A 25,738-nucleotide genomic window follows, 5' to 3' on the forward strand; every position below is an offset into this window, starting at 1 on the left:
AAGGTACTATATGTATGAAACAAAAGTATGGTAAAACATGAAAAGTGGTAATCCTCTATAAGGAAGGTACTATATGTATGAAACAAAAGTATGGTAAAACATGAAAAGTGGTAATCCTCTATAAGGAAGGTACTATATGTATGAAACAAAAGTATGGCAAAACATGAAAAGTGGTAATCCTCTATAAGGAGGGTACTATATGTATGAAATAAAATGGCTATTTTTATATACAAAAGAAATTACTTGAACACTTACGTAGCACAGTTTTATTAGATAACTGTTAAAAATAAGAAGCCACGACCATCCATTCTATAAAAGAACGTACAAGAGTTAATATAACTAAAGCCACGACCATTCATTCTATAAAAGAACGTACAAGAGTTAATATAACTTGAGATTTCAAAAGCTAAAGTAAGGTTTAGAATATTTAATACGTGTACGTAGTAACGTATTCAAGGAATAATACCAGACGAATGATTTCTGTAATCTGTTTATCTTGAATGGAAACTATCTATAAATTTTAGGCCTAACCCAAACCCATAGTTGGATACGTAGACATGAACAGTCTAGAGGTAATTGGAAGTTTTATATAAAAAAGAAACCTCAAGAACGCCTCTTAACACTGTTGTTTCTCTGGTTCGGTGGCACACGTACAAGTGTTTGGACACGACTTTTAAGCAATCGTGACCATTTTTAGGCGTAACAAATCCGACACGCCCTAAAGGAACTCAAAAAAGTTTCTGACATCTACTTAATCTCAAACACAGATTAAGCGGAAATGATTTTTTTCCCTCTACTAACGGGGATTATGTTATAGATATTACATTTTCCTTCTTCACTCCCCGCAATATGAGGAACCCCAGAATTGAAATGGCTTCCGGTAACGCTGACGTCATTAAGCCACCAGATAAGAACGTCAGGTGTTTCGTGAACTCATGACAAGAGTAGTATTGATTGGATGGATTATCATAGCGAGTCAGAGGCAGGGACTGTGGAAGAGTGATGAACAAGAGATCCGTTCTTCTCAACAATCATTTTCAGTACATATAACCGCTCTGCTACTGCAAGATTTATTATTACTTTCTCGTAATATTGTATGCATTAAACGTATTACGTTAGTAATCAGATGATCATTTAGAGGTTAACGTGAAGCACATTTAACACAAGTTTATAAGAAACACATTTTAGTAGGTGACGCAACGGCTCAAACAAGTGGTTACAAAATACACACACAACAAAAGTTCCATACGTGTATCTCCTGTACTACAAAAAGCAAAAATTTAAAAACAAATATAGAGAGATTGTGGACCTTGTTATGTATTTACACACTTATCATGTTGTTTAGCCTAAAGCGTACACACACTGTGGGCTACCTGTACTCTGCCCACTACAGGTATAGAAACCTGAATTTGGTGTTGGAAGACGTATACGTTTCTTCTTAATGTCTGCTGTTTTGTCCTGATGAAAACTAACACAGCATTAGTCCATGTAAGCTTTGTTTCGTTTCGGTTTTTCTCTGTATTTTTATTTTAATTTATTATCACTACTGTTTTGTCCTGATGAAAACTAACACAGCATTAGTCCATGTAAGCTTTGTTTCGTTTCGGTTTTTCTCTGTATTTTTTTTTAAATTTATTATCACTACTGTTTTGTCCTGATGAAAACTAACACAGCATTAGTCCGTGTAAGCTTTGTTTCGTTTCGGTTTTTCTCTGTATTTTTTTTGATAAGTTTTACCAATTAAATAAATATAAGAGCCCCCCCCCACAGTGACTCAGCGGCAAGTCGAAGGCTTGTTTATAAGTTATAATGTTAACACCCAGGCTTCGATACACATGATTGGCACAGCATAAATAGCCCACTGAGTAGCCTTGTGGTTAACAAACAAAGGAAAACAAGACGAATGATAATATTATTGTGTTTTTTCTTACTGCTCATTTAATCTAAAACAGTTGTAAAGCTGTTGTGCTATTGCTAAATGTGCTCTAAAACTATCTAGATCTGTTGACAAATGTACGAAAAGTAGCTTTCTAGCATTTGAAACAATTGTGGTAGAAGCATAGATTTGGACAAAGGCTCGATCTTGTATTTGGACTTGTTGTGAAAGTAGACTGAATATTTGTTTTGGTTTTCAAAATAGCATGGCACTACTCACGTGCCAATAGACATAACCTCGCAACCCCATCTCTAACAGCAAAAAGAGAAACAAAACAAAAACCAGCAACACTCAAAGCTTAATGTATCTCAGAATGGCTGGTATGGGTATTACCATAATAACTGATAAGGTTTGGTTTGTTTATTTTTAATTTCGCTCAAAGCTACTCAAGGGCTATCTGTGGTAGCCGTCCCTAATTTAGCAGTGTAAGACCAGAGGAAAAGTAGCTATTCATCACAATCCACCGCCAACTCTTGGGCTACTCTTTTACCAACGAATAGTGAGATTGATCGTCACATTATAACACCCCCACCACTGAAAGGGAGAACATGTTTGGTGCGACGGGGATTCGAACTCGCGACCCTCAGATTACGAGTCGAATGCCTTAACCCACCTGGCCATGCCGGGGCTTACTGATACCAGCCGTTCTGAGATACATCTTTATTTCAAGTGGGTTTCTCGTTACAGGCAAAATGTATTTCAATAAACAAATCAGGCTAGTTGAGTAAATGTGAATCTAACACCGCATTAACCTGATTGTTCTATGTCGCAAGTTACCAAAGTTAAACACTTTGCAGTGTATTTTTTTTATAAATTATAAACACTGAAGGACATATACTGTTTTTGCGATAAAGAATAAATAGCACTGAGCATCAGACACGTAGAAATACGAACCATAATATGTTGTAGAAACAAAGAAAATGATTTAAATACAACCAAAGAGTGAGCTGCAGACAAAATATTTATTTTTAAGCGCAAAGTATGCCCATCGCGTGTATCGAATCCCGAATTTTAGTGTTTAAAATAATCAAATTTGCCTCTGAACCTCCGAGAGATCGCAGAAGAAGGCTGTGAACAAATGACAACTTCCAAGAACTTTGTTTGGTTAAAATTGTTTGTCAGAACTATGGTTTGCATTTAACGATAATCCAGGGATGGAGAGAAAAATTTCAATAGGCGAGATGGTGACACTTGTTTTTGTTTTGTTAAAGCATTTAACTTTTTACAGTACCCTTTACTGATTTTTGTACCTAAAATTCAAAAGAATTTTTAGCCTATTGTTCTGTTGGATCCATCTGACAAAACGTTTGATATTTCTTTATTGTCACGTCCTACTGGAGGATTGTTTGTTTTGTTTTTAATTTCGCACAAAGCTACTCAAGGGCTATCTGTGCTAGCCGTCCCTAATTTAGCAGTGTAAGACCAGAGGAAAGGCAGCTAGTCATCACCACCCACCGCCAACTCTTGGGCTACTCTTTTACCAACAAATAGTGGGATTGACCGTGACATTATAACGCCCCCACGGCTGAAAGGGCGAGCATGTTTGGTACGACCAGGATTCGAACCCGCGACCCTCAGATTACGAGTCGAACGTCTTAACCACACCTGGCCATGGCAGGCCCCTACTGGAGGATTTGTTCAACATAACGTTTTATGTTGATTTACAGTGTCATTGTTCTGGCGGATTCGCCCAATAGAATGTTTGACATCGACTTACAGTGATGTCTTGCTGGCGGATTCGTCCAATAGAATGTTTGACATCGACTTACAGTGATGTCTTGCTGGCGGATTCGTCCAGCAGTGATTCTGTTGTTGGTTTTTGCTCATATTATATTTGTAGGTTTTTCTTCCTTGGACCCCAATTCGTGGGTTAAGGGCGAAAAGCAGAAATCACATCAACATGGAATGTCATGTGTAATCGTGAGGTAACGAACATCAGGACAGTGTGGTTGTCACCTGTCTGGTGGTGATCGTGTTTGGAGAAGACCTCCACGTCGGCCTCCTGCAGCGTATTAAACATAATCGTCACGAACGCACCAGGAGCACGAGATAGATTGCCCTTATCACAGAGGTTATTTATTCTACGTAAAATAAAATAAGGAGTTGATAGTTTTGAAAAAAAAGTTTGTTTACCATACTCTTAGGTTTATTTTTACAGGGTCTAGTAAGATTGATTTTTTTTTTCAGAAGGAAAATCGTCACACACACACAAAATATTTAACAAGGTGTGAATGTTAACCGTCATGGAAAGTGATGTAAGTTCTTGATGACGAGAAATCCACTTGAAGTAAAAATGTATCTCAAAACGGCTGGTATGGGTATTGACACTTTTACTGATAAGGAGAGAACAACGTTTAGACCTTCCTAGGTCATCTTCAGGTCATATACTTAACCCGGTGTAAATTGATATACTGATCGCTAACTGAACCTACCGTAACATGACCTTCTGATGGTTGCAAATTTTTATTGATAAAATAATAAAAAAACAATTCTGTCGCTCAATCAGAAAACAATTGATCAAATTTAAAATATTTAATTATTTCTCGAATTTCACGCAAAGCTACACGAGGGGTATCTGTGCTAGCCGTCCCTAATTTAGCAGTGTAAGACTAGAGGGAAGGTAGCTAGTCTTCACAACCCACCGCCAACTCTTGGGCTACTCTTTTACCAACGAATAGTGGGATTGACCGTCACATTATAACGCTTCCAAGGCTAAAAGGGCGAGCATGTTTAGTGCAACGAGGGATTCGAACCCGCGACCCTCAGATTATGAGTCGAACGCCTCAATCCACTTGGCCATGCTGGGCCATCGATACTGTTCTAACGAAACAACGTGTTTAGTTTGGTCGGAATAGGATAGTCTGAATACTTTATCTCACAAACTGTGTTTCTATTGAGTAGATTCTTTTAGTTGTGGCCTAAGTAGGTAGTTTGCTTTTATCAGAAGTTAATATGGATACTAGTTCGAATGTGTTATAAGGTGTTTAGTGTTGAAACCAGTCTGTCCGCTGCTCAGTGGTTTAACCGAGGTTTCGTAGTTATTCGAATCCAATTATTCTACCCCCCCCCCAAAAAAAAAAGCAGAAAATCATGCTCTACATATTTTGACCGTGGTTGTGTTATAAGAGTAACGGTCAAATCTTATTATTCGATTAAAGTAACCCATGAGTTTGTGGTGGATGGGTATTGACGAGCTAGCTGCCTTCCTTCTGGCCTATCATTTTATAACTAGGAACGGCTTGACAAAACGAAGTATTATATTCCATTAGATCGTGCCTGTTAGGAGAAAAAAAACACGTTATACACTTTAAGATTAAACATTTTCTAACAAGTAAGGAAAAGTAGAAAGTTCTCTCAGGGATAAAGTAAGAGAAAAGGGAAGTATTTTAAAAACAGTTTAACAATGGATGACTTGAAAAAGTAAGAGTAAAGAACAGTAAGAATGTTAATAAAAGTAAGGACAACATAAAGAGGGTTTTACTAAAGTAAGGACAACATAAAGAGGGTTTTAATAAAAGTAAGGACAACATAAAAAGGGTTTTAATAAAAGTAAGGACAACTTAAAGAGGGCTTTAATAAAAGTAAGGACAACATAAAAAGGGTTTTAATAAAAGTAAGGACAACTTAAAGAGGGTTTTAATAAAAGTAAGGACAACATAAAGAGGGTTTTAATAAAAGTAAGAACAACATAAAAAGGGCTTTAATAAAAGTAAAGACAACATAAAGAGGGTTTTAATAAAAGTAAGGACAACATAAAGAGGGTTTTAATAAAAGTAAGGACAACATAAGGAGAGTTTTAATAAAAGTAAGGACAACATAAGGAGGGTTTTAATAAAAGTAAGGACAACTTAAAGAGGGTTTTAATAAAAGTAAGGACAACATAAAGAAGGTTTTAATAAAAGTAAGGACAACATAAAAAGGGTTTTAATAAAAGTAAGGACAACATAAAGAGGGTTTTAATAAAAGTAAGGACAACTTAAAGAGGGTTTTAATAAAAGTAAGGACAACATAAGGAGAGTTTTAATAAAAGTAAGGACAACATAAGGAGGGTTTTAATAAAAGTAAGGACGACATAAGGAGGGTTTTAATAAAAGTAAGGACGACATAAGGAGAGTTTTAATAAAAGTAAGGACAACTTAAGGATGATTTCAATATAAGTAAAGATAACATAAGGATGATTTCAATAAAAGTAAGGACAGCATAAGGAGAATTTTAATAAAAGTAAGGACAACATAAGAAGAGTTTTAATAAAAGTAAGGACAACTTAAGAATGATTTCAATATAAGTAAAGATAACATAAGGATGATTTCAATATAAGTAAAGATAACATAAGGATGATTTCAATAAAAGTAAGGACTACTTAAGGAGGGTTTTACTAAAAGTAAGGACAACATAAGGAGAGTTTTAACAAAAGCAAGGACAACTTAGAGAGGGTTTTAATAAATGTAAGGACAACATAAGGAGAGTTTTAATAAAAGTAAGGACAACAAAAGGAGAGTTTTAATAAAAGTAAGGACAACATAAGGAGAGTTTTAATAAAAGTAAGGACAACATAAGGATGATTTCAATAAAAGTAAGGGCAACATAAGGAAGAATTTAAAAGAAAATTATAAAGACAACGTAAAGAAAATTTGAGACAACGTGACTACGTAAGGAGAATTTTAATAAAAGTAGGGATACAGTTGGAGTTGTGAACGATGAAATTAGAAATATATGTTCTGTGGAACTCTTTTCTGCGGGAGGTTACGTGAGAAACTGTAAACAGATCATAAATGTAAACTCGATCACAGCTATCCGTAATTCACGTTAGTTTCACTGGCACAAACGAGATTCACATATGACGTTTTTAAATACGCATGTAAATGTAATTCACTCGTTTACGGGGATTAAAAAAAGGAAAAAAAAATTGTTCAATTTTATATTTGAATTTAGTGAAATATTAACCAAGGCCATGATTAAAACTATCTAGAACATCTGTCCTCTGGATGGAAGGTATGTAAGTTCATGATTAATGAAAGGTTATCTCAGGATATGAAAAGTTGCTTTCCTTATACGTAATTGTAAAAAACACAAAATGTCCATAAAAACTTCAAAATAGAACAAGTCAAATTGAAGTTTTTGGATGGATCTAATAAACATTTATGTCATATTATCAATAAACAGGGTGTGAAGTAGTTATACGGACATACAACAGACAGTAATATTATATTTATATAGATAAGAAGTTACACGGACATACAAGAGACAGCAATATTATATTTATATAGATAAAAAGTTACACGGACATACAATATACAGTGATATTATATTTATATAGATAAGTAGTTACACAGACATACAACAGGCAGTAATATTACATTTATATAGATAATTATTTACACGGACATACAACAGACAATAATATTATAATTATATAGATAATTGGAATCTTTGCTTTTTGGTTGAACTCTGGATTTAGTTTTCATTAAATACAAATTAAATATGTTTTATTTTTCTAATATTTTTAAGCCACTTACATCTCAGATATATATATATATATATATATGTACGTATATAGTTAATTCAGAAAAAGGCCAAGTTTGCCAATTTATTTTTATAAATGAATACTGATTAATTGTGTATGTGAGGCATTAGACTTTACACGCTGTAGCACGTAACGTTAAATATTCGAAAAATCCATTTACTACAAAAACCCAAAAATTGTTTCGTTGGTATTGAAAAAATCATTTGGTAACTAGACATTCTTGTTTTGTTTCATAAGTAAATAAAACCAAAATTAAGAGTAACTAACATTTGTAAGCCTTGTTTCTGAAATTCACTTCTCGTTCTGTTTTGTAGCCTACACAGTGCATAATTATTCTCGTGATCCATGGCATGCGCACATTTTACTGATGTCACGATAGCACAAATTGCAACGTTAAGCGTTCCTTGTGTGACGCCATTCTAGTGTCTACTGACTGACTGACAGATAGCACATGACTGTTAAGTGGTGCGAGTGATTAAAACTGGTGACCCCTCCAGATGGTTTTTGGCCCCCTTTAGGATAAATTAGTAACTACGTTTAATACAGAAAAAAACGTACTCTAAATTCAAAGTTTTCAGTGGAATAGGAAATGGAAACATTGAAGTCCAAGTGGAACGAGTGGGAAACAGATATGAGATTCACTAAGAAGAAGAAAGGTAAGTATAAGTGACAAAGATCTCAATAAGAAGTTAGGATAAAGTTGATTGGAGTTTTATAAAAGACAAGGATAAATGGGATGGATTTTAACGAAATTTAATATTAAAACTGGGACATTTTGAGAAACGTCAAAGATAAAGCGAAAAACAAAAGTTGCAAAAAGCTGAGACCAACAGGGTAAGACCACGACCTCTTGAGACTCCCCATAATATGTTATACATTATTCAACGATTGTGTTTCACATCTGCTTTAAAAGAATAACAAAAGAAGGATTTAAAGTTGTGTCAGCTGACAACACTGTTCACTGAATATCAGCACGAGCTTGCTTTACTTTGTCACTAAATGTTCTAGCGATCAAACGATACGTTAACAGGGCGTGAAAAAACAAAACAGAAACCAGCTATAACTTGGAATATATGCGGTCATATTCTTTTCCCGAAACCAAAAATTAACAACAACTCAGGAATTTGTTTTATTCAAAGATAGTTACACAAAAATTAGGGGTAAGTAAAGCAGTGAAAAGGCTTAAACACGTAGTATTTAAAAGAAATAAAATACCATACACATACGTACGTACCATAAGTCTGAGTTTGTGATGTGTCGTTTGAGGGAGAACTCGCGGGAAACTTTCCCGTAGAGGTGGGTGATTCACGGTTAACCGGAGGCTGACGGTCAGGTTGTGTAGTTTCGACAACGATGTCAAAATTGTTCTTGGTACAGATTACACTCGGCTTGTCAACTGTGGTTTTCTGATGATGTTGACCATCAGAGTCTAATATCAAATAAATGAAGAAAAAATATAATAAATGCTATTTCAGACACACATACACACACACACATTTATATAATACCAACAGTGAATAGCCAAGTAAAATACAATCAAATTTAATAATGCAATAACCAAAGTAATAGAAATATATTATTTAATTACTATTCATGTGAGACTAACGAACAGTGGTAAAGAATAATAGACGGTGTATCCAGACCTCAATGTGGGTCCTACCTTTCAGCTACCTCCAATACCTAGGATAATTTTATATCTCACATTATAGCCTGTAACATGGGGATCCTTTCAATTGGTGTAGCGTTTTTTTTTTAGTTTTGTTTGGCCCTGTTTTTGTTTATAACACCAAAGATTTGAATTTGTTGTTTTAAACGCAGTTCTTCCTTTTCGTTTTGTTTTATTTTACTTGAGTGTTTAGTATTAATATTCTGTATACAATAAAAAGCCAGTCCTTATTACATGGCGCCCCCTTGGCTCAGCGGTATGTCTGCGGACTTACAACGCTAGAAACCGGGTTTCGATACCCGTGGTGGGCAGAGTACAGATAGGCCATATGCTCCCCACTAGTACAGCGATATGTCTAAACGCTAAAATCAGGGGTTTGATTCCCCTCGGTGGGCTCCGCAGATAGGCCGATGTGGCTTTGCTATAAGAAAAACACACAAACACACCTTATTACATGTTTCGTTGAGAAAAATTTGAACATAGTCAGAAAGGTGTTTCCTTTCAAGTTCCTACTTAAAAATACGGCTGTAACTAATAGCAGTTAGAAACATAAAATTAAACTTTAAGTTAGATTGTTAAACAGTTTTAAATATTCTATCTTTGCACCAGTGTGGTACTTTTTTGCTTGCTTGTTTGTTTTTGAATTTCGCGCAAAGTTACTCGAGGGCTATCTGGGCTGGCTAGCAGTGTAAGACTAGGGGGAAGGCAGCTAGCCATCACCACCCACCGCCAACTTTTGGGCTACTCTTTTACCAACGAATAGTGGGATTGACCGTAACATTATAACGCCCCCACAGCTGGGAGGGCGAGCATGTTTGGTGCGACCGGGATTCGAACCCGCGACCCTCGGATTACGAGTCGAACGCCTTAACCCACCTGGCCATGCCGGGCCTACTTTTCTTGCACTTGAGTGCCGGATAGAATCTAGTGGCTAGCATAAAATTGAAAAGTCCTTGGTTCGCGTCCCGTTCCACAAAATCGCGTAACGCATCTTTTTGAACCGTGGGTGCGTTATAAGAATGACAGTCCAATCTCTGTATTCAATTAGAGAAAAAAACAAAACAAGAGTGGGTGCTGTTGATTGGTTAGTTCCTTCTCTCTGCTGTAATTAAGGACAGCTTTGCGCGATCATCCATAGAAATGCTCGTGAAAATCATTCGAACAGTTAATTCGTATATGGAAGTCGGTGTGCACTCTTCCTAAAGGACGTCGATCCGTGATGTCCAAAATAGCTTCATGAAGCGTAAAGTTATGTGACCTATTCGACTGAACATGCGAGTCAGTGTACGTTCATACTATTAACGCTGCATAATAATATTATACATGTGAGACATAACGAATAGATAGATCTTTCTGAAGTGACCACACGTAGTGCATACAGGTGACCTTTGTGGCAGCGCTCTAAAGTTTGTAGATGACGTATCGGTAGTCTTGGTAGCTTCAAACTTACCATAAATATAAACAGAAGTAAGTGATAAGTAAATAACAAGATGTTACTGATACCAGAGAACATGTCTTCTCGAATGTAGATGTCCGCCAGTGCAAGAGTTGTAAGTTTATGGACTTACAATGTTAAGATCCGGGATGTGTGTCCTTGAGATGGACACATCAGACAGCTGAATGTGGTTTTGCTCTAAACAAGATGAAAGTAGACATTTTGTGCGAGATGGACACACCAGATAGCTCAATGTGGTTTTGCTCTAAACAAGATGAAAGGAGACATTTTGTGCGAGATGGACACACCAGATAGCTCAATGTGGTTTGCTCTAAACAAGATGAAAGTAGACATTTTGTGCGAGATGGACATACCAGATAGCTCAATGTGGTTTGCTCTAAACAAGATGAAAGTAGACATTTTGTGCGAGATGGACACACCAGATAGTTGAATGTGGTTTTGCTCCAAAAAAGATGAAAGTAGACATTTTGTGCGAGATTGACACACCAGATAGCTTAATGTGGTTTTGCTCTAAATAAGATGAAAGTAGACATTTTGTGCAAGATGGACACACCAAATAGCTCAATGTAGTTTTGCTCTAAACAAGATGAAAGTAGACATTTTGTGCGAGATGGACACACCAGATAGTTGAATGTGGTTTTGCTCCAAAAAAGATGAAAGTAGACATTTTGTGCGAGATTGACACACCAGATAGCTTAATGTGGTTTTGCTCTAAATAAGATGAAAGTAGACATTTTATGTGAGATTGACACACCAGACAGCTAAATGTAGTTTTGCTCTAAACAAGATGAAAGTAGACATTTTATGTGAGATTGACACACCAGACAGCTAAATGTAGTTTTGCTCTAAACAAGATGAATGTAGACATTTTGTGCGAGATGGACACACCAGATAGCTGAATGTGGTTTTGCTCTAAACAAGATGAAAGTAGACATTTTGTGTGAGATTGACACACCAGTCAGCTAAATGTAGTTTTGCTCTAAACAAGATGAATGTAGACATTTTGTGCGAGATGGACACACCAGATAGCTGAATGTGGTTTTGCTCTAAACAAGATGAAAGTAGACATTTTGTGTGTTTGTTTTTCCCCTTATATATACGCTCTTAACAAAAATTATTGCTTCATGATTTGGTCATAAGTTAATATGCACAATGTAGACCTTATGTATAACTCCTGTTTGGAGACTTGTTTTATTTCGATCAAACAACAGGCTTTTTTTATTCATTTATTTCAACCATCACAGTTGTTCAGTCTCATGAAATAATATACAGACACCTAATCTGAATCTTTGTTATAACATATTCTTCTTCCTCTTTCACTCCTAGAATTTCTTTAAAGTTATTACTGGAGGGGACGAGGTTCCCTTAATGTTAGCTCGCATTCTATTAACGGACTGTATGATCCGATTGCCTAAATGAGGCTGGAACTGACAAAGTAACGTTATAAAATGCTAACTAAAATAAAATGATAAAAAACATTTCAGACGGGATCACTGACTCCCCCTCCCCCCGAAATTACACGTTTTTAAAGCCTTTTAATAACTCAGCATAGTAACATGATGGATTATTTAGTAGCATATAAGTCGTTTGCACGTTCTTTCCGTATTGAATGACGTATATGTTGATTAGCCATTAGCGAGTGCACGTAAGACTAACATGGCTGCCTTACAACTAGTTTATGCAAGCTAATGCGATATCGTGTACATCTGTTGCTCATCTATCAGGAAATATTTCTACACAACAACTATCTAATAGCAATACTGATAATTTGAGTTAAAACCCGAAAGAAGTATAAAGTATACAGACGTTTTAAAGTCAATTTGTAGAATTTAGCACGTGTATTTTTACATAAGTTACTAACTTGGTAGAAATATGTATTGTTCTGTAACTCTTTGCTCATCATGTTCTGTGACTGCTTAAAACGTGTTATATTCCATGTGCTTTATGTGGGTAATTGTATAGAAATGTCCTTTTATATGCCGATAAATCAAAATCAAAAACGAAATATGATTCGAAACATCATTAAACCGTAACTCAGAGACGTAACTATTCAAAGAAATCACAAAAATTGATTCTTTGTTTTAAAATTTTTAGTAACACTTTCTACAAGAATCCCTTACTTACACAAACTGAGTAATTTTATACTCTGTTGGCGAGTTTTTGAATTACAATTTTGAAAAATTAATTGCTAAATATATTTAAATTTCCAAGTTAAATAAAAGCTTCACGTCAAAGTTTTAAGAGAATGAAATGGCGGCGTTTTCTAAATGCACTCAACTCTCAAGTTGTACAGAAAACACAAATCGGTCGTTCAACTCACATAGTTGCCAATGTAACTACGTTCGACCTGGATCAGTTACAAAAAAAAAAAAAGAGAGAGAGAGAAAAAAAAAGTCATACCCGAGTGACAGTTTTATCTACGCACTTGAGCACATGCCACACTAGTACGCATGACTGGTCCTCTTTACTCCTCCCTGTTTCCCCTGTTCCAGGTAATAAAATGTGAAAAAAAAATACAATATCTGGTCCTATATGCATAGAATCTGCACTGTTAATCCTACACTGTTAATCGCCCAGTAAAATCCCACTGAAAATCCTTATCAGATAATCAAAAATTCGGTTTGTTAAAAAGAAATCACTTGATTGACTTTACACCAGTGACAAGCTAACGTTAGAAATAAAACAATTATAAGGCAATTAGATTAGAGAAACGTGTTGCAGACCAGTTGACCTACGTTGACTTAACCTTTGTGTTGGCACAGTTGGTGGCAAGTGTGACTCTTAAAAAATAGACATTTCCCGAAAAACGAAGCAAGATGAAAGATCGAAACTTTACTGGCTGCCAGTAAATTGAACCCAGTTACCAAGTTACAGAAAATAAGTTGGTTTTAGAGAAGAAGATTAGGATCTATAGCGTTGGAGAGGAAGGAACCCAGAATTTATCAAACACATTTAACAGTGGCTCTCACCCACGGGTGAAAATTCTAAAAAAACAACAACACCAGAGTAGATGTACTTGGCTGGGTGAAGTGGACTTATATTTGAAAGAGAAAAAAAGTCTACTTGTATGCATAAAAACACACACACACACACACAACAAAATAGCTAAAAAAAGTCCCGAAAAGAGTTTTAACCCTAATCTTATCATTGAATTTTATTTCAAAATGATCTAAAAAAATGATCGTGGTGAATGTCAAGGTGTGTGTTGAAGGTTATAATTTTGAAAGCTATTAAGCTAGATTCCTGACGAAGGTCGTTGACCTACTAGCGGGACAGACTTCGGGAAACAAAGTAGACTCTGTCATTGCTATTAAAGAAATGGCGCCAAACTCAGGTGATTTAATCAAGCGGAAAGGGAAAGAAAATATATATATAATTTAGTGTGGCAGCTCCCATACCGACGAGTCCTTTGATGGAGAAATTGGAAAAAAAACAACATGATATTATTTCAAAACAGGATCAGCTAATTAACTGAACATTTGGACAGTAATGTTACATAGAAAAGTGAAGTTATGTAGTAAGTTTCTGTAGAACGCATAAATGTGGAAACGCACACATATACACATGTGCCAAGCATCTGTTGTTGTTGTTTTTTTAAATATTCGCGCACGCAAAGGTATGGAGGATAAAATTCGTTAGCCTGACTTCAAAGTGACAGACAAAAGATAAAACAGCTAGTTAACAACATTCGCTGTCAACTTTCAGGGCATTCTGACGTAACAGAAAAATTTGATTGTCACTCTTATAACGCATCCAAAGCTCCAAAGTGCAGGAGGAAGAGTTTTGTAACAACGAGACTCCTTTAATCACAGTTCAGCACGCTAACCATCAGGCCACGCCTGTCCCAGGTACCACGCAAAAACCTCTTTTTAATTGGTTTGTTTCGAATTTTGCGTAAAGCTACACGAGGGCTATTTGTGTTAGCTGTCCCTAATTTAGCAGTGACAGACAGAGAGGGAAGGCATCTAGATAGTGATAATCATGCACCGCCAACTCTTAGGCTGCTCTTTCACCAACAAATAGCGGGATTGACTAAAACATAATAATGCCAGCTCGGCTGCAAGGGCGAGCATGTTTGGTAGAACAGGGATTCGAACCCATACCCATTTGAAAGTTGTAAGGCTGTGAACATTCAGAAGACATTTTATTTCAAAACCACTTTTCCAGTGGCTCAGTAGAAAGTCTGGGAGGTCACACCTTAAAATCCGGGTTTTATTACTTGTGGTGGGCACAGCACAGATAGCCCATTGTGTAGCTTTGTGCTTAACAACAAACAAACAAATTAAATAATGCTATCAACTTAGCGTAGTTTACAGAATTAAGCGTTAAGTACCAAAAGTTTTAATAACCGTGACATCACACCCGGAAACTATGTTATTGAAGTCTGCACGTGAAACAGTTCCATTTACTGAAAGATTACAAATCTCTCGACGACAGACTTTAGTAGCCGCATTACCTTTGGTTGCACCGTTTGGTCTCGAACAGTGAGACACGATAATGTACAGCATTAAATAACTGTTGTAACCCTACCAAAAGCCGTTTCAATATAATCTCCTAATTTCAGAAAGAAGGAAACAAAGACACATTAGCGTCTGTAAAAGTTGGCAGTCACCATTACTTCGTTCGAATCATGGGACACCGCTAAAATCCTGGATTCGATTCTCCCGCTGTGGATACAACAAATAGCTAAATATGGCTTAGCTCAAAAACAAATATGCTATTAATTAAGCAATATGAATGCCTAGCTCTGAAAATAATTATACTCGTGATAGGAAAACATGTAGAGTAAATAAAAAAAAAGTTAATAAATCGTACAAAAATACCCAATAAAACCACAGGCAAACTAAATATATTTACACTTATTCAATATTGTCTTGGCTTGTCAAAGAGGGCGTTAGTGTAGTTTTGAGGGTTAAAAGTAAACATAATTTAGAAACTGTTGACTTTTATTTTTTACTTGAAGAGGCATGACACGGTCACGATGTAATAGTCACAGGTAGATAAACTGTATCACAAAAACTATTTGATTTATGTAATCATACGTATACTAAGAAAGCATTTAAAAAACCGGGGTTCGAAATTCCGGCAGCTTGCTCTTCCGCTCGTGACTGGACGTCAGTAATGCAACACACACACACACGCCGACCAGCCAGGGCGGGGTCTGTAGCCTTGACATTATACGTTATTTCCAGAAGCAGAGCCGAGTTGTTCATAGCGGGCATCAACTACCGAACGTCGGCGATCCTTTCTTTGTTTTGTTCAGGATCTCTGGCCCGTGTTCTTAACGCGGCCTCCAAGAGGTCACGGAAAACGAATCCGTTGATGTAGTCTCAAACCCTGGGCACTGGGAGTGGCAAAAAAAAAAAAGGGAGTAGCGCGTGCTGCACGTGTCATCTGCAAACTTCTCACGACACACCAAAGTCATCAAGGCAAACACAAGTTCAAATTCAGCTCGACAAGCGCTATCACCGACAGCCCCCAGAAAAGTTCAAATTAAGAATTCCTTGTCAGAACCGGTTCTCTTAGGAAAAGAAATGACGAACATGAGGAACGAGGAAAATATAGAGGGCTATATAGGAAGATAGAGCTGGGGTTGAGAATACGTTGGATTTTCTTCCTAATGTTTCTTTTTTCTTGGACATATCAGTACGACCTTCGTCTTCTGACATCAAATGAATACCTTTAACACAGGACACCCTCTGGCGGTTGCAGGGGGTTACACCACCTGGCGATGACTATCGTCTTTGTTACCCGCTTGTCTGATAACCTGCGAGACCGTTTCTCGTCGATTGAGAATACGCAACAACAACAACAAAAACTCTCCAAATGTTGGCTTATCACGTTTTTGTCCAGGGCCCATACAGGTACGAATATCGACAAAAATTGTTCGTTACGCATAAAAAAAAAAAAAAATACAAGTAGTTTACCAGTTTTACGTTGCTTAGATATTCATGCCCTAATGAACCATTGGTTCATGGACTCTGCATATAAAACTGCTCCAAATTCAATGCTACCTTGATCCAAATACATGTAATAGCAGCCATTAAGTAAGGTAACCGTACTGCATAGTTACAAAATACCCATTGCCTTATTCAGGAACTGTTGTGACTCACTTCGTGTGTAGCTTAATTAAGCAAATTAACTACATCACGACAGAAGCTTAACTTAAAAACAAATATTTAGAAAGTTTTATAATTTATGTATGTGAACTCATGCAATTATGATGTAGGATGGGAGAAGTCAAATAGGTGTTGTACAGGCGGTAGAGCTATCAGAATTGGTTGAATTTGGCCACAGTTGCATCGGTATTCACATGGAAAATAAAACGTTTAGATTTAAAAGATGAGTTACATATGTGGAAAACAAAACCTGTTTTTTTTTATATAAGTAGAAATGTGCCTAAACAACAACAGTTTTCAGTGTTGATAACAAATGAAACATTTGGTAACATTATTTGACTTCCTTTTCAGTTCCAATTGTGACGACAGATAAAAATTGGCCCTTCAGTCTTCAAGACAGTTATCGAAACAGGAGCTTAGAAAATAACATGTACAACATCCTTGTACAGGCCAGATCTGAATAATGCGTAAAACATCCGCGTAGAGGCCAGATCTGAACGATACGTACAACATCCGCGTAGAGGCCAGATGTGAAAGATACGCACAACATCGTTGTAAAGGCCAGATCTGAACGATACGTACAACATCTTTGCACAGACCAGATGTGAACGATACGTACAACATCCTTGTACAGGCCAGATGTGAATGATACGCACAACCTCGTTGTAAAGGCCAGATCTGAACGATACGTACAACATCTTTGCACAGACCAGATGTGAACGATACGTACAACATCCTTGTACAGGCCAGATCTGAACGATACGTACAACATCCTTGTACAGGCCAGATGTGAACGATACTTACAACATCGTTGTAAGGGCAGGCAACGAAAAGAAACCCATACAATTCTGCGTGACAAAACAGTAAAAACAGAATTGCAAAGATCCATGTTGCTTTTAAGTTCCAAATAAACTGACTAAAACAGAAAAGCGGTCACACACCTACGAAACAGTGAGGCATTCGAATGTACAGAATTTACACATAAAGGTATTCATACAAAAGCGACACAGTAAGGCATTCACATGAAAGCATTTATACAGAAACGTAAAACAAAATCATTCAGACAGAAACGACCCTCTTCAAGGTCTACAATTAGTAGAGGATACGATCGTGAAGTAACAAATATCGGAATCTGGAAAGCAAAAATGAAAAATTGAAAAATTGTTTATTCTATAGCTGCTTAGGAAATAATTTCGAGCAAATGTGGCTAAATGTATTCTCTTTCATTTCTGTAGTACAAGAAAGCTTATAGTAGATTAGGTTTTTCAAAAAAAATGGGCGGCGAGCGAGTTTCAGAAGAGTTAAATACAAATATAGCAACGTACAAACACGTTTATTCACAATAGGTTTTAATTAATGAATTCCATCAAATTTTCCGGTTTTTTTTTGTCGTTTATTCGTTACTTACAAAGGTGGGGTTACTTTAAGTACTTCATTATTACACTCGAAAGAAAAATAGTTTATCTTATTTGTTCTGAATTTCGCGCAAAGCTACACGAGAGCTATCTGCGCTAGCCGTTATTAATTTAGCAGTGTAAGACTAGAGGGAAGGCAACTAGTCGTCACCACCCACCGCCAGCTCTGAGGCTACTCTTTTACCAACGAATAGTGGGATTGAGTGTTACATTATAACGCACCCACGGCTGAAAGGGCGAGCATGTTTGGTGCGACGGGACTCTCAAATTACGAGTCGAACTCCTTAACCCACCTGGCCATGCCGGGCCGGCTCAAGGACGGCAAGAGATGACGAATCGGTCCGTCAATTTTGTTTACAGTTTCAAAAAAATAAAAATAAAAAAACGATAAGAAGATACATAGGTCATTTTTATTCTGTGGTGTTTCAACACCTGCTTTCTCGGTGAAATCCAGTTGGCAAGGGCAACAACAACAACTGCGTTCTCACCCTCAGAGTCATCAACAGGTAATTTGTTGGGTCACCGCCCCATTACCAAATCGGCGTTAAAAGGTCGAACTTTCATGCAAGCAAACAGATGAGACGTGAAGTTACAATAAGAGGAACCGCGGGCTCCGAACCGACTTCCAGAGCTTTGTTTTTTGTTTGGCAGGTTGGTGGCATTCCTTCATGAAATACACCACCGTTTCTAGGGAGAAAGCGCTCAAAAACTGAAGTCGCCCCGAGCGTCAAACACTCACGGTTATTTTACTGTCGATCGCTTTAGTGGGCACGTGATTTCGAGGCTCGTGGAACTAGTGGTGCCTTTCAAAAACGACTATATAATTGTCAGTACAGATGTCTAAACTTCTTATAGTAGGTATTGATTTATAAAACCCAGAAAAAGAAAAGAACCTAAAACTTATTTTGCTGTTCCTTTCTATTCACGCACAATTTTTTTTCTCTCTCTCTGCAGATTTAAACGAGCAGTACATAAGAGTTCAGACGTTTTTATTGGTCGTAAATCTTCCACAAAGTGTAGCTTTACCAGTTCTCCTGAGGTAGAAAAACAAAACAAAACCAAAACCCAAAAACAACGGAGACTGCAAGAGAAGAGATAAGAAATAAGACGCGAAATAAATAACCATCGTGATAAAGGTCGTAAAAAAAAAAACCGCGACGTAACTTTAAAATAAACACTTAAAGGATTCTTCTGATTAAAATGTTTTCACAAAACATTTCAATACGTTTTCAATAGAAGATGTTTAATACAAAAGTGGGGTATGTAGTGCATTACTTAAAAATAAAAATTAATTAATAAATAGATATTCTAAACTGACTTTTAAAAGAAAAAAACACAAGTGCATTGTATAACTTCATTATTAGGCTAATGGCCATAACGGTTCGAATTATTAATTTAATACGCATTACCTTATTCCAGGGCTCGAGCTAAGGAGATGTATACCCAAATTTCTTTCTGGCTCAAACAAATTTATTCCCCTAGCGGCTTAAAGAAAAGTCAATAAAAGTTTCGCTCCACACCTTATCCTGATTTGTTACTATTAAATTGTACACTGAGATGAGTGCCTTTTCGAGCTCCAGTTTCCCTTCTTCCCCACTTCCTGGTCTGGTTGTTATGGAACTAAACTGGTTAGAATCCCTGATCACTCTGTCAATCGTGAGGACGTAATAATGTGATGGTCAATCCCCCTATTTGTTGGTAAAAGAGTAGACCCAAGGGTTGGCAGGGTGGGTGGTGTTGACTAGCTATATTTTCCCTATAGTCTATCACTGTTAGATTAGGGACGGCTCGCACAGATATCTCTCGAATAGCTTTGCGGGAAATGAAAAACAAACCAATCTCTCTCTTCCAATTACAGACAAAAATGAGTTAATTCGCTTGTCACATGTGCGTATCCAAATTATCAGCTGCCTGGTAAAACGACACCGTGAACAGGTACGTATAACATTAAAAAAATAACCTCTACATGCGTGTCGTACTATCTTTGCAGAGGTTCATTGACCAGCTAACTTTTGGACAATGCGTTGTCTAGAATACAAGTTAATAGGTTTAATATTAACGTGTGTATTTGTGTACTAATGGTGATAACTTAATGTAAATAACAATACCAAATGATAACCAAGTCGTCAAGGCTGGCAGACACGACCTTAAATGGCTCAGTGACTATTAATTTAGTATCTACCAATGCAATAATAAGAAACTACGAATGAAAGTGTATAATCTATCAATTCTACGATAAAAACATTACCAACACATGACAAAATTCTGAACCTATTTATCACTTGCAGACAGAACACAACATGAGTTAGTTCCAAGTGTGGAAACGGTATGTCTTAAAGACTTAAAACGTTAAAATCCTGATTTGATGCCCCGCGGTGGGCACAGTGGATAATTCAGTGTGACTTTGCTAAAAAACAACAACCAAAAAACACACAACAACAACAGTTCTCTCAATCCAAGTATGATAAACTGTTTGATACTCTTTAGAAAGCTAATTTTTACAGGTATATTACTACGGGGTCAAAGGTCAAAATAAAACTATTAGTGAAAACTTATTTCAGTTGCATATTCCCAGTTTTGTCGTACTATGTAAGAAACCGAATTGTAAAGGGCTGTTTAGGTCCCATCGCCTTAGGTCTATCCTTCTTAATTTAACAGTGCACGAGAACGTTTGGTGTTCGTTTAGTCCAATTGCGAGGTGACTCGGGTGAACAGTGCACGAGAAGGATCATTCATCCTATTTAGTTCACTTACTTGAAGGACTCCGGGAATGAGGGTTTGGGATAGAGCCAAGTAATGTTAATTGGAGGTGTAGGAAGCAAATTAAAAGTGGAGGATCAAGGTTTATTTGACCGAGCGATTAAGGCCGAGGTCAAAGTTCACTTTATAAAACTGGAAGTTTTGTAGTTCTGGATCAAATTTTAGGCATTCTCCTGCTTTTTCGTGATATTAATTTTCCCAATTTTGATGTATTTTTACTCAGACACATTAAAAAGTGAGGAGTTGGTCTCGAGACTGTTAGTCTGTCGAGTTACCGATTCTGGCTTAATTTAACAAAGACATTGTAAATAAAAAAACGTAACGTTCCTTCACATCACAGAAATAATCTATTTTATTGTGCAAATCCCAGATGAAAGTCAGGCCACAAGTACGTTAGTTTCACGTGTACCCTCATCAATCTAGAACTAGATTTTAGTTTTATTCTCAATACAATCTGTTGCGAAACGGTCATTAAGGGTAATTGAAACTTTAAAAAAAGATAATTAAAGAATACTAGTCTTCGAAAATGGGTTGCGAAAAATTTTGCATTTATAGTGAAGCAAAGGGATTCATGTTGCTGGTAGCAGAAAGAGCAACATAAGCTGATTTACAATTAACGTTATCTATAAAGTATCGCTCCAAACCAAATAAACAACAACAACAAACCAATCCTGTCGTCGATAAGCTGCCTGCACTCACACGCCACGTGCACGACCACACAGGCCCATCGTACTGATGAATTGGTGTCAAAAGTATTGATGTCTACGACCCTAACCACAGCAGATGGCAGTATATTTTATTAATTAAAAAAAACAAAATTTTACTATAGGTGAAAAGAACTGGTTTTGAGAATATTAAGCGTTGACTGTTCTTTCTTTACTGTAAAATGAAAAGCTGTTTGTTTGTTGAATTATTGCGAGATGGCAGGCAGCTGGTCAATTCCACCCACCGCCAACTTTTCGAGCTATTATTTTACAAACGAATTAGTGGTTTTGATGGCCACATTATAACGTCTCCACAGCTAAAACGAAATAGGGCGAGGGGGAAAGAGAGGAAATTTTCGGCGACAGGTTTCAATCCCGCTGTTCAACGATTAAGATCGTAATCTGTTCTGGTTTGTTTCGATTGAAGATCACGAACATGACTGTTAATAAACATGTTTTACTAAACAGGATTAGGCTTGGGCATTAATCTTTAGCTCCGGCATGGCTAGGTGGGTTAAGGCACTCGACTCGACTCGTAAACTGAGGGTCGCAGGTTCGAATCCCCGTCACACCAAACTAGCTCACTCATTCAGCCATGGGGGCGTTATCATGTGACGGTCAATCCCACTATTCGTTGGTAAAAGAGTAGCCCAAGAGTTGGCGTGGGTGGTGATGACTAGCTGCCTTCCCTCTAGTCTTACACTGCTAAATTAGGGATGGCTAGCGCAGATAGCTCTCGAGTAGCTTTGAGCGAAATTCAAAAAAACAAACAAACAACAAGCATTAATCTTTAAACATCTCAGTACAGAGTTCGAAATCAAAATGTGCCCTATATTGCTTTACATATTTAAAAAGAAAAGATAGAGAGACAAGTGATTTTGTGCTGAACAAGGAAGGAAATCCTTGCCCTTCGTTAAATACGCGATACAGAACATAACATGAAATTCCACAGTTAAATTAAATTGAAGAAAACACGAAACTCGATCGTCTAAACGCACAGAAAAAACATGGGCTCTAACTGTCAAAATACATAGAACATAACATGAATTTCATTATCGTAATATATAGCAAATATTATGAGCTTTGATCGCCAAAATACGTGTCTTTTTTTTTTATATGGTGTAACAAAGTTTGCGAATAAAAACCTGAGAAATCGGATACGTTATACACTTATATAGAATACGGGGAGCAATTAGAATACTCGCTTGTTTCATGTAGGATTAAGTCTCTGATAAGACAACAGAAACTGCGTAAATCATGGATGTGAAATAAAATAAGGGTTAACACTGTCCCTCTGTGACATTGTCTAATTTATCTTCTCAGAATTCCTCCTAAGTCGTTAAATTTGTACATTAATATGATGCCTCAAGCAATGTTAAATTGTTTCATAAAAACAAATGATAATGTATAGAAAGTGATTCGTGCAAAAGGGTTCCCTGGTACAATTCGGGATTCGACTCCTTGCGGTAGACACAGCGGATAACCCAATGTGACTTTGTTCTAAAATAAACACACACACAAATGTACAAAAAGTTAGCCCGGGAAACCACTCTCCCTCTTTCTGTCGACAAGTACGCCCTCCTTTGGAGACTGGTAAACCACCATATCTGCTGCGGCCACTATACCCAGACGGGGACGGAATGGGCTGTATAACGGTCTTTGGGTATAAACGTTATCTCCCTTCCTGCTCATTTTACTGTTTGTATGAAAAATAAAACTGCAAAAAATACCTTGCAAAAACGCGGTAATAGTTCAAAGTGTGTGTCTGTGTGTTTAGAATTAAACACTAAGCTACAGGGTGGACTATCTTTGCTCTGCACATCACGGGTATCGAAACTCGGTTTATAGCGGCACGATTCCGCAGACATGCCACTGTGCCACTAAGGGAGGGGGCAGATAGTTAAAACTAAAACAATCTGTAGATAAAATATAATAAACATTTCTTAACTATCCCCATAAACAAAGTAATACTGAATACCCATCCCCTAAAAAAATGTTCTTAAATTAATCTAAATGTGGCGTTTCCTCTGTTTCTGGAGAGCACATTGTTCATCAGTGAACTGGAACAACTAACCGAAGTAAGTTGAAGCTTCGTTACTTTGATAATAACATTAACAGTTTCTTTCTGTCGAATGAACATCAAATATGTCGTTTCAGTAGACCTTTCTGTGGTTGACCACGTAGCATCTTTACCGTACATCAAATATGTCGTTTCAGTAGACCTTTCTGTGATTCACAACGTAGCATCTTTACCGTACATTAAATATGTCGTTTCAGTAGACCTTTCTGTGGTTCACCACGTAGCATCTTTACCGTACATCAAATATGTCGTTTCAGTAGACCTTTCTGTGATTCACAACGTAGCATCTTTACCGTACATTAAACATGTCGTTTCAGTAGACCTTTCTGTGGTTCACCACGTAGCATCTTTACCGTACATTAAATATGTCGTTTCAGTAGACCTTTCTGTGGTTCACCACGTAGCATCTTTACCGTACATTAAATATGTCGTTTCGGTAGACCTTTCTGTGGTTCACCACGTAGCATCTTTACCGTACATTAAATATATCGTTTCAGTAGACCTTTCTGTGGTTCACCACGTAGCATCTTTACCGTACATTAAATATGTCGTTTCGGTAGACCTTTCTGCGGTTCACCACGCAGCATCTTTACCGTACATCAAATATGTCGTTTCAGTAGACCTTTCTGTGGTTCACCACGTAGCATCTTTACCGTACATTAAATATGTCGTTTTGGTAGACCCTTCTGTGGTTCACCACGTAGCATCTTTACCGTACATCAAATATGTCGTTTCAGTAGACCTTTCTGTGGTTCATCACGTAGCATCTTCACCGTACATCAAATATATCGTTTCAGTAGACCTTTCTGTGGTTCACCACGTAGCATCTTTACCGTACGTTAAACATTTCGTTTCAGTAGACCTTTCTGTGGTTCACCACGTAGCATCTTTACCGTATACTTTTAATCGACCTGATGAGTTCTGGTATTGAGCGAAAGGCTTCGTTTGCAGCACTTCGTTTGTGTGGGGTTGAGATACTAATATTTTTATTTTTGGAAACCCGAGTAAGAACAGTAAATAAAGACTTGCTTAACGTTATTATTAGTATTATAATGCTGTAATACCACATGGAAACCCGAGTAAGACCACGAAAGAAAGACTTCTTGAACATTATTAGTGTTATAATGCTGTACTATCACATGGAAAACAGAGAAATACCATTAAAAATAATTTATAAAGATTATGATAAGTGTTATAACGGTGTATTGTATTGGGGGGCCTTGTTTATGAGCTTAAAATCAGTAATTAACAGAACAATGTTTACTAATCTTGAGATCCTTAACATGCGGGCCTCACAACTCGCAATCTAAGAGCCTTGAGATCGAATCCCGCTACCAAACATACCCCCCCCCTTAACCTTTCAATCTTGAGGGTTTGGATTATAATGTGACGGCCATTCGCGGTCTTCTTTAATGAAGAGTAGCTCAAGAGTTGGCGGCGAACCGTGAGTTGACTAGCTGCTTTTCTTATGTTGTATCAGTTCAAAATTAGTAACGGCTGGTAGCTTTGTGCGAAATGCAACAAACAAGACATTCGATTAACCTTGCTTAATTACAACGAGTCAATAATACATGGAACGCTATCTCGTCATAGAACATGCCCAGTAACCAAGACAACAAAGTTTATTAAGCTTGTTTATAGTCATAGCTGGTAACCAAGACAAAAAGAGAGTATCTATTGACCCTTTATTAATACAAAAAACAAACAAACGATGCGTTTGTTTGCAGTGTTGCTGAGAGGGCCACAATTGTCTTTGTTAAGTAAAATTATTCTACTACTGGCTGGAGTATCCGTCCCCTGGCCTAACATTTTGTAAATTTATGATTAATGAAAGGTGAAAGGTCATCTTAGGGCATGAAAAGTTGGTTCACTTAGATGTAATTGAAAAATTTGGTGAAGATTCATCAACAGACGCAAAATAGTTGTACAAACACATCCATAAAAATCGCAGAAATAAAAATGTCTGTGTTCTCCCGTACTGACCAAATGAACCATCATACCAAATTTAGTAAAGATTCATCCATAACTTGCGTAACAGTAACAAGAACATACAATAGACAGTACTGTGTTATATTTAT

At 37.0% G+C, this 25,738-nt stretch overlaps 1 protein-coding gene across 6 annotated transcripts in view; it reads right to left on the minus strand.

Moving 5' to 3' along the window:
• The window catches only part of LOC143254308 (uncharacterized), a 405,605-nt gene that overhangs the window by 115,011 nt on the left and 264,856 nt on the right, over positions 1–25,738 (minus strand). For all 6 annotated transcript variants that reach the window (XM_076509284.1, XM_076509279.1, XM_076509282.1 and 3 more), the window contains one exon: positions 8,695–8,889. In XM_076509284.1, coding sequence (XP_076365399.1) covers positions 8,695–8,889 — 195 coding nt within the window. The remainder of the gene's footprint in view (positions 1–8,694; positions 8,890–25,738) is intronic.

The sequence above is a fragment of the Tachypleus tridentatus genome, chromosome 6 (genome assembly GCF_004210375.1).
Source record: "Tachypleus tridentatus isolate NWPU-2018 chromosome 6, ASM421037v1, whole genome shotgun sequence".
Taxonomy (NCBI): domain Eukaryota; kingdom Metazoa; phylum Arthropoda; class Merostomata; order Xiphosura; family Limulidae; genus Tachypleus; species Tachypleus tridentatus.